The sequence below is a fragment of the Mus caroli genome, chromosome 4 (genome assembly GCF_900094665.2).
Source record: "Mus caroli chromosome 4, CAROLI_EIJ_v1.1, whole genome shotgun sequence".
Lineage (NCBI taxonomy): Eukaryota > Metazoa > Chordata > Mammalia > Rodentia > Muridae > Mus > Mus caroli.
This window is the reverse complement of record NC_034573.1, coordinates 137981723-137993619: the sequence shown is the minus strand read 5'-3', so window position 1 is coordinate 137993619 and position 11897 is coordinate 137981723. Positions and strand designations below refer to the sequence as shown.

General features: G+C 52.2%; 2 protein-coding genes across 5 annotated transcripts in view; one reads left to right on the top strand and one right to left on the bottom strand.

Annotated features, from left to right (window-relative positions):
- Fbxo6 (F-box protein 6) overlaps positions 1-5735 on the top strand; it is a 7041-nt gene extending 1306 nt beyond the window's left edge. For all 4 annotated transcript variants that reach the window (XM_021159861.2, XM_021159862.1, XM_021159863.2 and 1 more), the window contains exons 2-6: positions 1596-1883; positions 4049-4175; positions 4543-4638; positions 5060-5195; positions 5331-5735. In XM_021159861.2, the coding sequence (XP_021015520.1) occupies positions 1625-1883; positions 4049-4175; positions 4543-4638; positions 5060-5195; positions 5331-5600 (888 nt within the window). In that variant the 5' untranslated portion in view covers positions 1596-1624 and the 3' untranslated portion in view covers positions 5601-5735. The remainder of the gene's footprint in view (positions 1-1595; positions 1884-4048; positions 4176-4542; positions 4639-5059; positions 5196-5330) is intronic.
- Positions 5736-5822: 87 nt separating this feature from the next.
- Positions 5823-11481, bottom strand: Mad2l2 (mitotic arrest deficient 2 like 2). The gene is made up of 9 exons (XM_021159859.2): positions 11177-11481; positions 10827-10876; positions 10628-10746; positions 8417-8488; positions 7848-7948; positions 7151-7245; positions 6800-6873; positions 6335-6427; positions 5823-6159 (listed from the first exon to the last, which is right to left on the bottom strand). Exons 2-9 carry the CDS (start codon positions 10864-10866, stop codon positions 6118-6120), a joined length of 636 nt encoding a protein of 211 aa, XP_021015518.1. The 5' UTR covers positions 10867-10876; positions 11177-11481; the 3' UTR covers positions 5823-6117.
- Between the last annotated feature and the right edge of the window lie 416 nt (positions 11482-11897).

Here is an 11897-nt window from a genome sequence, read left to right as displayed (position 1 = left end):
TGGTTTTGTTTTTGTATTTGGTGTTTGTTTTTTGAGAAAGGGTTTCTGTGCAGCCCTGGCTCTCCTGGAACTCACTCTGTAGACCAGGCTGGCCTCAAACTCAGAAATCCTCCTGCCTCTGCCTCCCAAGTGCTGGGATTAAAGGCATGTGCACCACCACTGCCGGCTTATCATTTTGTATTTTGACACAGGACGTTTAAAAAACTGTAAGCATTTGAAAGACCCTGCCCGTCCCTAGCTAAGCATTTAAGGGATCCTTGGGATCCCTTTCCTTCGTGTAGTAAATATTCCGGAGAGCCAGAGTGTATTCATCCTCTTGTGTTCTCAGACAGAAGCCCCCACAAGCTTCCAGGAAAGGCTCTGAAAATTCAGAGAACTCTGAATTTTTTTGTTTCCCTGAAAGTGGGTGGGAAAGTTTCACCGGGGCTTAGGCAGGTGTGCTCATTTGAGTGACAACATAGGGTCCCACCTCACACCTGGGTTAAGTCCCCAGGGTAAGAGAGCTTCACCTCTGGCTAGGTGAAGTGAGTCTTGAAAGGACGTTTTACTGCAGTGTCAAAAGCAGGACTGGCCTCCGAGAACTTAAAGCGACAGCGCAGTGGCCCTGACTCTTTCCAGGTCACAGGGCCAACTGGCTCCAAAACAAAGCAGTTTGGGAGTGAGGGGTGGATATTGAGACCGTGTTTCCTGTGTAGCCCAGGCTGTTTTAGGAAACTTGATCCTCTCCCCCCCCCACCCCCGCCTCCCTATGCTGGCTTATACACACCTGGCATCTAAACAAATTATTTTTCAGTGGGGAAAAAGACGTCTTTAAAATTTTGTGGTTCTGTTTTGTTTTTCTTTTTTGAGAGGCAGCAGTCTTGCTCTGCTGCCCAGACTGGCCTAGAACTGCTGGGCTCAAGCAAGTTTCCACCCTTAGCTCTCTGAGTAACTCTGACTCCAGGCAGTTACGGTGGCGCCTACCTCTACCCTAAGGGCTTTAACTAGAAGTCCTGGAACACAATTTACAAGCAGAGTGCTTGCTCAGGATTCATGAGGCCTTAAGTCCCATCGCTAGCACTGCCAAAAAAATTTTTTTAAAAATATTTATTTATTTATTATATGTAAGTACACCGTAGCTGTCCTCAGACACACCAGAAGAGGGCGTCAGATCTCATTTCGGGTGGTTGTGAGCCACCATGTGGTTGCTGGAACTCTGGACCTTCGGAAGAGCAGTCGGGTGCTCTTACCCACTGAGCCATCTCACCAGCCCCCGCCAAAAAATTTTTAAGAGCTTAATTTTGTTCTTGTGGTTTTTGAAAACCAACCTAGGCTGACCTGACCTAGTAGTAGCCCAAGAGATCGTCCTGCTTTAGACTCCTTAGTGCTTGGAGCACAAGCTGCCAAGTCCCACACATTGTTCACATTACATCTTTTCCAAACGCACCTAGAACAGGCCCGGAGGACTTCCAAGGGCCACACTCCACCCCCACCCTGTAAGCGCTTCCTAGCAGGGTTTCCGGTCAGGGGTGGACCTGCGATCCAGAACCTGATGGGAAGGGAGGAGTCTGCTGTTTCAGGTCCTCAGCTCACTGTCTTCCCCCTACCACTCCCAGGTCTGGGAACATAATTCTCTGTTGCCACCATGGTCCACATCAACGAGCTGCCAGAGAACATTCTCCTGGAGCTGTTCATCCATATCCCGGCCCCACAGCTGCTGCGCAACTGCCGCCTGGTCTGCCGCCTCTGGCGAGACCTCATCGATGTGGTGTCCCTATGGAAGCGCAAGAGCCTTCGAGAGGGCTTCTTCACCAAAGACCGGTGTGAGCCTGTGGAAGACTGGAAGGTCTTCTATATCTTGTGCAGTCTGCAGAGGAACCTCCTTCGGAACCCGTGTGCTGAAGGTGGGCCGGCCGGGGGCGAGTCCTGGGAGCCTTCTTTACTTCCTTGAACCGCGGGGCCTTGGTGCTTGCCTGTCCACGCTAACTACAAATGTCCCCGTGTCCCTAACAGTCCTACACGTTGGTTTCTTATTCTTTGGGTCTCGGACCTGCTTAGAGTCTTCATCTGTTACATTGTTTTATAGGAATGTTTGGGGGATGGGGACATGCGCATGCCGCGGGACGCTTGCCGCGGGACGCTCGGAGAAGAGAGAGTAGCTTGTGGAGTTGGTTCTCTACTTCCACCATGTGGGTCCCAGGGATCCAACCCAGGTTGTTAGGCCTGACAGCAAGCACCTTACCTGCATAGCCATCTTCACCCACTGGGTTGACACCTGATGACAGCTTCTCCTTAGTCACCAGCTCTGCATGGCTCTGTGACACTTCTCAGAACCTTTGTCCTTTGTGACAATGTAAAGGTCTAATGGACCCTGTGTATCACTGGGCAGGGCACCTGTCCCCTGTGGCTCCTTCCAGGCTTCCTGCTGTCTGTCCAGGGACTCTCTGGGCCTTTACAGATGTGGCAGCTCAGCCTCCTATCAGAGGGAGAATTTCGAGCATAGCAGTCTTGGCTTGAGTCTGTTTTTTCCCAGCCTCTCTTGTCTTTGTTGGGCTTTTTTTCTCTCCATTCACCACAGTGGCCATGAGAGAGTCCTGTCTGAGGCGGGCATAGCAACTTACACCTTTAATCCCAGCACTTGGGAAGCAGAGATCTCTGAGTTCAAGTCCAACCTGGTCTACAGAGTGGGTTCTGGGACAGTCATAATGACCCGGACTAGAAACCAAAACAAGGGCCTTGTCTTCACTTCAGATATCTGCCATCTTTTCCCTCTCCTGATTGTGAGGTTCTGGAATACAGACAAGCAGTAAGAGGCCTGTCTCTGCAACAGAATACTCAGGGCCCTGAGGTTTGTGACTTGGCTTAGGGCTCAGAACGGTCATCCACTGAGGGCCACCCTGCCAAGGCTCACGCCAGTCAGGGGACCTACAGGCAACGCCTCAGATACTTGATCTCCTTACCTGCCCTAGATTCCACTCAGAAGCTGCCCAACCAGGCCACCAGCTTATCTCGGGACATTTTTACAGAGCTACCTTGCAGCTTTGACTTTGGCCAGCCTAGCCTTGCTCAAATCTCCCATGGCTTTTAGCTCATGCCAGCCCAGCTCCTGGAATTCTTGTCTTCCTTTGGTTCTCTACTGGGAAGCTTCCCAGAACACATGAAAACCGTGTGGGCTCTTGGAGGGAGGGATAGAGAGTGGACTGGCAGAGTTCTAGTGATGGTTCCGGGCCACCATCAAGTAACACTTGTGTTTTCCTGGCTCTGCTATACTTGATCTGAAGGGGAGAACCCCTGGATCTAACCCTGTTCCTGTAGGCCCCTCATACCACAGGACTCCTGCAGCCACCAGCCCAGGGGACACCAATGTGTCCTCTTGGCATTTGCCCAGGAAAAGGGCATCTGATCTTGTGGGAACAGTGGGCTCCTTTGGCCCATAGAATCTGGGTCACAGTTAACCAAGGCCTCTCCTCCCCTAAGCCTGGAAAAGCCGGTGGCCAGGTAAGTGGCCACGTTGGGAAGAACTCCCATCAGCCATAAGGTCTACTCCATCACAGGCCTTATGATCATACTCTCTATGGATTGAAACATGGTCTTTGTAGGGGCCCCTGGCAATATGAAGTCATGCTCTTGGACTGGTTGGGTGCTAAACTTTGCTCCCTAATATACTACAGAAGCAAACTGATTAATCCTTTCTTTTTTTTTTTAATTTTTTAAAGATTTATTTATTATATGTAAGTACACTGTAGCTGTCCTCAGATACTCCAGAAGAGGGCATTAGATTTTGTTACAGATGGTTGTAAGCCACCATGTGGTTGCTGGGATTTGAACTCGGGACCTTCGGAAGAGCAGTCGGCGCTCTTAACCACTGAGCCATCTCACCAGCCCTGATTAATCCTTTCGTATCCCAATCTGAAAATCTGAGCCCAAATAAGCCCTAGCCAAAACCATCTCACCACTCCTGAAGTCTTCCAGCACCAGAAAAGGCCTCAAAATTTCAAGTGTATACTTCAGGGATGCAGTTGCTGGCAGAGTGCAAGGGGATCTCACCCGTGCTTCCTCTTTTCCCCAGAGAACCTGAGATCATGGCGGATAGACTCCAACGGAGGGGATCACTGGAAGGTGGAGAAGCTCCCTGGGAGCTGTGGCACAAGCTTTCCTGACAACAAGGTCAAGAAGTATTTTGTCACCTCCTTTGGGTAAGTGATGATTGCGGGCAGGGGCAGCCTGTGCTGAGGGCAGAGAGTCTGGGAGACTCTACCAACTGGTAGGATAAGGGGGAGGGGGCCTCTGGAAGCTCAAGGAGTGTCCAGGAGCAGTCAACTTGGGTTTCAGGTGACAGGAGGTCACGTCAGGAGCAAGAATCTGCAACACTTCATAATATCCCATGGGACCAAATACTCCCTAGGGAAGAGCAAATCTAACTCCCCATTTCCCTCAGACAGACCCAAGGAGCTCCAGGCTGGGTATGTCCTGGAAGTCACCTGGGTCCTTTGAGCCACCTACCTGGCAAGGAAGGACTCTGGTTAGCAATGCTGGCAATATAAGCCTGTCCCCTGCCCCCAGGATGTGCCTCAAATCCCAGATGGTGGACCTCAAAGCCGAGGGCTACTGGGAGGAGCTGATGGACACCTTTCGGCCCGACATTGTGGTTAAGGACTGGTAAGTGCTCTGTGTCCTCACTGTGGGGGGAGGGTTAACTCTCCCCCACAGTGAGGCAAGGGATACCCTAAGAGCCACAGGTCAACCCCACCCCGCTCTGCCTCGTTCCCCTATCAGCCTTCCCCCCCCCCCACAGTCGACTCAGATGGACAGTGAGGCCTCCCAATGAGCTAGCTGCCCTGGGCGGGAACTCATGCCTTCTTATGTAGCACCTCCCACCCCTTCCCTCTAATTACCCCATACCGCTTGAATTTATCTCTGTAGTGCTAAGGATGGAGCCCAGGACCAGGACTGGGCTAAGCACACAGTTACAAGCACAGTCCTCATCCAATGTACCATATGGTGACAGGCTTGGACAGTGTCTCTGTAGGAAGCCACTGTGGTTTTTCAAGCTCACAGCCTTCTCTACCCCCCCCCCCAGGGTTGCCCCCAGAGCAGACTGTGGCTGCACCTATCAACTCCGGGTACAGCTGGCTTCTGCGGACTACATTGTCTTGGCCTCTTTTGAGCCTCCACCTGTGACATTCCAACAGTGGAATGATGCCAAATGGCAAGAGGTGAGACCCTGCCTGCTTGTCCTGCCACTCACTCTTCCCAGGGCGGGGTCCTAGGGAGAAGGGGCAAGTGCTCTGCAGTTCCAGGCGGTCCTCCCCATGGCAAGTCTTAATGGTCTCCTCTTCTCTCCTCTCCAGATTTCCCACACCTTCTCTGATTACCCTCCAGGTGTCCGTCACATCCTTTTTCAACATGGGGGCCAGGACACTCAGTTCTGGAAAGGCTGGTACGGCCCCCGTGTCACCAACAGCAGCATCATTATCAGCCACAGGACAGCCAAGAACCCTCCCCCTGCCAGAACTCTACCGGAAGAAACTGTAGTAAACGGAAGGAGACGGCGAGCTTCAGGCTCCAACACTCATGAGGGTATCTTCTGGCAAGGGCTATGGCAAAGGCTAAGGCGTTAGTGGGCAGTCAGGCTCCCAGTCCCATGAGCCTTGGGACTTGCCCTATACAACCTTGGGCAAGCCCATCAACTCAGTAGTGATAGTTGGCACCCACAGCTCTGACATTTTGTTGTAATAAATGTTTTCAGTAATCCAGCTTGGTTTGAGGGCTTACAGGTGGGTTGCTGGCACTCTGAGAAAGAGCCCCTTCTCAGGGCAGCTTTGATACACTTGTTCATCTCGTTTGGTTAATGACAATGTAGTCAGCCCTTGGGGCCACTTTATTAACAATAACGCACGGCACAGTATTTCAGATGGACAATGTTAGCCAGCTGAGCCCAGGAGGCTGCTGAGAAATGGTGTGTGTCCTCGCATCCTTCCCTAGCTCCTGGGAAGGCTGCCTCACGAAGGCAAGCAGGGCTGGGCAGCCTGACCAAAGGGGCAGCCACATGTCAAGGCAATAAGAGCACTTAGAGTCTGGGGCCCTGGGCTGGGGCCCCAGAGTGGGACAGCTGGGTAGCCGGTGACAGGCATGCCCTCAGCTGTTCTTATGCGCTCGCTCTTCAACGTAGAGCTGCATCTGGTAGAGTAGAGAAGTGGCTTTGGTCAGACCATGAGGTGCCTGCTGGGAAGACTCAGAGGAAGGGGAGAAAGCTGGAGGACCACCCCACCCCCCAACCCCAAGGCAGCAGATTCGAGCCTGGAAGTAGCTCTAGGCCCTGCCTCCTAACGTTCTCCATCCCCTGACCGCTTACCTTTAAAATGTCTGACGTCATGGTTTTTAGGGGTATCAAGCGGGGGTCGTGCATGTGGACATCCTGTTCATCTGCCAGGATCCATGGGAAGTCCTAGGTGAGGGTTAGAAGGGGCTACACCTCAGTCTCCCCTCACTCTGCTAACCCTCCCCTCCAGGCCCATACTCTGAGAGTTAGTGTGGAGAGCTAGAACACTTTTTAGGTTCAGGGTGGTTCTAAAATGATTCTGAAACCAAAGGGTAAATAAGGTCTCTGGAGGACTCCATTCAGAGGAGCCAGGGAGAATTAGCCACTCAACACCTTGCTCCACTGTGGTTCTTCTCACCCTTGGGTACACACGGATGTGGTCAGATGGGTAATGCACAGGGGAGCCCACTTAATACCAGGCAGTGCAGTAAACAACAGTGCCAGCCACAGGCAGCACCCTCCCCTGCTCTCCCCCCACCCCCCGACACACACACACACCTTGATGACCTGTATCTTCTCCATGTTTCGAGTAGCAGCTTCTCTTGTGTGCACGAGGACTGTAAACGTGCAGCCTGCAAGGTCAAAGCTAAGCAGCCTCAGCTCCCATTGCTTAGGTCCTAGGCTGGTTCCCTCCCTCCCTCACTGGCTGGGCATCACCCCCCACAGAATGGCAAGTGTGACCAAATGCAGAGAGAGATACAGTCAGCGAGCGGGTGCCTGTCAGTCCTGGAGGGGACACTCTCAGGTGCTGAAGGATGGAGAGGAAGAGGGTTGTTCAGGGCAGTCAACTAGGAAGAAGACAGCATGCTATGGTAACCGGGGCAACAGCAGGGGAGTCGGGCATCTCACCTGGAGGGTTGTGATCCAGGACAGCATCACACACACTAATCTTAAGGATGAAGGCTCGAAGCAGCTGCTCCACATGAGACAGGAGGGAGTCTGAACTGGGAATGGGGAAGGAGGTTGCCCATCTACCGTGCTCCCCCACCAACTCCGGCACCCAGTGCTCTCTGGGACAAACCCCTTTGCTGCTGGAGAGAGCCAGCTCAGTCCCACCCACCTGACAGAATGGAGGCAGGGTACCGCTCAAGTCTGCACACCTCCAGGACCCCGAGACAGGAAGAGAAAAAAAAAGGGTTTGACTGAGGCCACCTAACCAGGAGAGGAGCTGATTTGTGAATCTAGTGTCCTTACCTTGGCACAGAGAACACATAGTTGAGTGGCTACAAGAGATGCCATGGTAACCAGTCAACTTGGTCAGCATCCTGGGCTCTACAACCACTGAGTGGTGCCAATCAGGTCGATTCTCTGGACCTTGGTCTCTCCATCTACACAGTAGGGCTAGGGACTAACATTCACCACTTCCTAGGATGCTCCAGGGGTGACCGTCACTTCTGTCTGACTCACAGAGTTCTGTGGCCAGAGTGTCTCTCAGATGTTAACAGTATATATTGCCATCTCAGGGTCTTTACTAAGGTCATGTGGCGCCGGTAGAGGCATCCCTGTGAGAGATGCAGCAACCAGCTGAGGGAGGGTGACAGCTTACTTGATGGACAGCAAGGGAGGCTGAGTGATCTCAAAGACAAACTTCTCCACTGGGCGGTGCTCCTTATCCAAAATCACCACCACCACCTTCTCCACATCGTTCTGTAAGCACAGGAACCCCCGCTCCAGAGCTATGCATAAGGCCCAGGGAGAGGTAGGACAGGGCACTGGCTGAGGCTACCTAGGAGCCCAGCAATTGAGAAGTGCAAGCTGGCTCCCAATTCTCAAATAGTACAGGCCAGGAAGAGATGTCTGGCTCCCATGTAGGTTCCCCAATAAGTCTCATACCAGGACAAGATAATAGGGAAACAAACAAACAAACCCAAGGGGCCCAGCCCAGGAGGGATGTGGACATAAGAAGAACCAGATCTTTCAGGGCAGGTCCCACATAGATCTGGCTCAGCTGATACATCCCTGATGGGACCTACATACCCTGGGACCTATTGCTAGCTGGGGGTGGTCTTCAGACTGAGGCTTCTGGCTGTTGAAAGACATGAGCACTTCAGCCCACAAGCAAGGAGGAACAGATTGGGTGCGGAGTGTCTGTTAGGACTGGGGGCCCCCTCTCACCTTCTCCAGGAGAGGTTTGACGCAGTGGAGTGTGTCCTGGATGTACTGGTTCAGCTCCGGGTGACAGGACATCTGCACACAACCCCACAGGGCTGTTAAATTTCAAGGCACAAATAGGAGAAACAGCGATAACCCACACACATACATCTCTGGACAAAGAACAGCCATTCCTAGGTCTTCCTGTCCGAGGGACCCAACCTATCATTAACTTAACGTTGGAGAGATACTCAAAGACAGGCACTCTGTCAGGCCACGTATGGTGGCACACCCCTTTAATCTCAGCGCTCAGAAGGCAGAGGCAGGCGGATCTCTAAGTTGAAAGAGGCCAGCCTGGTCTACAGAGCTGGTAATGTACAGAGAAACCCTATCTAGGGGAAGAAAAAAAAGAAAGAAAGAAAGAAAGAAAGAAAGAAAGAAAGAAAGAAAGAAAGAAAGAAAGAAAGAAAGAAACTGTGTAGCCACAGGCAAATGACTTAACATCTCACACACAAGGTGCTTAGTAGCTCTTTGTTTTCAGTGCCTCTGACCCCCTTACAACGGGAAAGGGACTTGAGAGGAAGACAGCACATCTACTGTTTGACCAAAGTTAAAACCGGGAGCCAGGCATGGTATCCCACATCTTTATCCCCAGCATTTGGGAGGCAGGCAGATCTCGGAGTTTGAGGTTAGCCTGGTTTACATAGAGTTCAAAACAGTCAGAGCCACACTGAGAAATCCTGTCTTGGAAAATAAAACCAAACACAAGAAGCGTGGGCATATTCTCCAGTAATCCTAGCACTTGGGATGTTGATGAAGGAGGATCAGGAGTTCAAGGCTAGCCCCAGCTTCCTAACAACTGTGAGCCCAGGCTAGGCTACATGAGGTCTAGATTTCTCAAAATACAAAATAAGGCCAGGCAGTGGTGGCTCACACCTTTAATCCCAGCACTTGGGAGGCAGAGACAGGTGGATTTCTTAGTTGGAGACCAGCCTGGTCTACAGAGTGAGTTCCAGGACAGCCAAGGCTATACAGAGAAACCCTGTCTCGAAAAAACCAATAATAATAATAATAATAATAATAATAATAAATAAAAACAGAGGCTGGAGAGATAGCTCAGAAACTAAAAGCACTGGCCACTGGACCTTCAGTCAGATCCCCACATCTTCCAAATGCCAAGGGTTCCCATGTGTTCTTCCTGCCTCAGTGAACACCCCCCAACAAACAGACATAGACACAGACACAGACACACACACACACAATTAATATAAATCTTAAAAAGCAAAATGCAGCCGGGCGTGGTGGCGCACGCCTTTAATCCCAGCACTCGGGAGGCAGAGGCAGGCGGATTTCTGAGTTCGAGGCCAGCCTGGTCTACAAAGTGAGTGCCAGGACAGCCAGGGCTACACAGAGAAACCCTGTCTCGAAAAACAAAAAAAAAAGTAAAATGCTGGGGGACTTTTGGGATAGCATTGAAAATGTAAACGAGGAAAATACCTAATAAAAAAAAAAAAGTAAAATGCTAGGTATGGTGGCTCACACCTTTGTTTCCAGCACTCGAGAGACAGAGACAGGAGAATTTCTGTGAGTTTCAGGCTAGCCTGGCCTACATAGTGGAGAATCCACACCAGCCAAGACTAAACAAGGAGACCTATCTCAAATAATTAATCATAATATTCTTTTTCTTTTTTTTCTTTCTTTTCTTTTTTCTTTCGAGACAGGGTTTTTCTGTATAGCCCTGGCTATCCTGGAACTCACTTTGTAGACCAGGCTGGCCTCGAACTCAGAAATCCGCCTACCTCTGCCTCTTTTTGGTTTTTTTCTAGACAGGGTTTTTCTGTATAGCCCTGGCTATTCTGGAACTCACTTTGTAGACCAGGCTGGCCTCGAACTCTGAAATCCACCTGCCTCTGCCTCCCAAGTGCTGGGATTAGCCACCACTGCCTGGCTAATAAATATTTTTTTAGAGTTTAGGGAGAATGAAAAGAGAAAGAAGGTGCCGGACAGTGGGAATCCTCTCTATCCAACCCTCAGAAACTCCTTTAAAATGCACGCCTGGAACAGCTCTCATCCAGAGAGCTAACCATCTAACCCAGAGAATTCCATCTGAGTTCAGGGAGGGAAGGGCTGGGCGGTGAGAGACAGGAGGCTGTCCGCTATCAGCCTCTGTTGAGGAGTGAGGAAGCTTGCAAGTAGAATAAAGGTTTTTAAACCCAGTAAGGCACCGGGGCTCACCTGAACCGGCACGTTGTACTTCTTGCGCTTCTGGAAGATGCCCACCGGGTAGACCTCGCGCACATAGAGAATCAGGTGCACGGCCACCTCCAGGAACTCGGAGAGCACGTCAGCCACCACTGTGGTGGGGACACAGCTGATGAGCAGGACTCTAACCAGGACCGCACTCCCTCCACCCCCCGCAGGCCCAGATCCCTACCTTGGCCAAAGTTGAGGTCTTGGCGCGTGAGGGTGGTCATCCTTGGCCGCCTGGGGGAGGGCGTGGAGGGTGTCTGTAGGGACTCACGGCACCAGACCCCGCACGCGGGAAACGCAGCCCGGTCGGGGGAAGCCCCGCCCCCTGAGCGGCCGGATCCCTCTCGGCGGAAATCCCGCCCTCTCTACGCTCCTCCCCGATTCGCCGGCTCTGGTTTCGACCTCAGGTTCCAATCTACGACCGGGCTACAGGAACCACCGTCTGAGACCCCTAGCGTTACTCCAGAATCCCCTGGCCTCAGTAACCAACGCGGTGCCCCCGCGGTCCCAGCACCAACCATAAGCCACGCCTACCCCGGAGCTGTCCAATCCGGACCTCGCCCTGTTGGGAGAGGCGGGGCAGGCTCGGGGGTGGAGTTTAGGGGCGGAGCCCCGCCTGAGCGACAGGAATCTCCAAGGAGCGAGCTAAGCCGCCTTTGGACTTCAGGTGGGAGCGATCAAGAGATTTCGGTGGCCTCTGCGTATGATCGCTGTGTTTTCTCCTCCCGGGCATTTTTCTTTAGTAGTTGCAAGAGAGAACCAGCTGCAAGCACAGCTGGGTATCAAGGGAGGGCAGCGACATCTGCTGCTAGTCCAGAGTCAACGTCCCCGGACTCTTAGCTGGCCCAACCGAAAGCGAATCCGCAGGCTTGGGGGCGGGGACAGGGACGGGTAAGAAGCACCCGAGACGCTCCACCCCGACCCGGAACTCAAGTAACATCGGGGCTTGACCTCCCTAGAGAACTAAGTGTCCCATGGTTTCTTCTCAATAGCTGACCTTTGGAAGCTGCAGCCGGTAGGCGCTGGGCTGAGTGTCTGGGAGTTGACTCAATAAATCTTCAGAATACGTGTGGGTTCCTGGCCGTCTTTTTTTTCTGCGGACGAGCCTAATGAGGACTTGTCTGTGTCGTGAGCAAGCGGAGGGGGCGGGCAGCAGTGCTGCTCCAGGATCCTTCCTGTAGAGGTACGGACTCAATTCCAGAGGAGTCGAAAGGGCCTCGGATCATTTTAATAGTATGAGAATTATATCCATTAT

Excerpts from the sequence above, each read along its gene's own strand:
- Mad2l2 (XM_021159859.2), bottom strand. The coding sequence starts at position 10,866 with ATGACCACCCTCACGCGCCAAGACCTCAACTTTGGCCAAG. Across the intron at positions 7,949-8,416 it reads TCAAACCTCTCCTGGAGAAG|AACGATGTGGAGAAGGTGGT; the intron begins GTGAGAGGGGGC and ends CTGTGCTTACAG. Across the intron at positions 6,428-6,799 it reads AGAAGATACAGGTCATCAAG|GACTTCCCATGGATCCTGGC; the intron begins GTGTGTGTGTGT and ends ACCCTCACCTAG.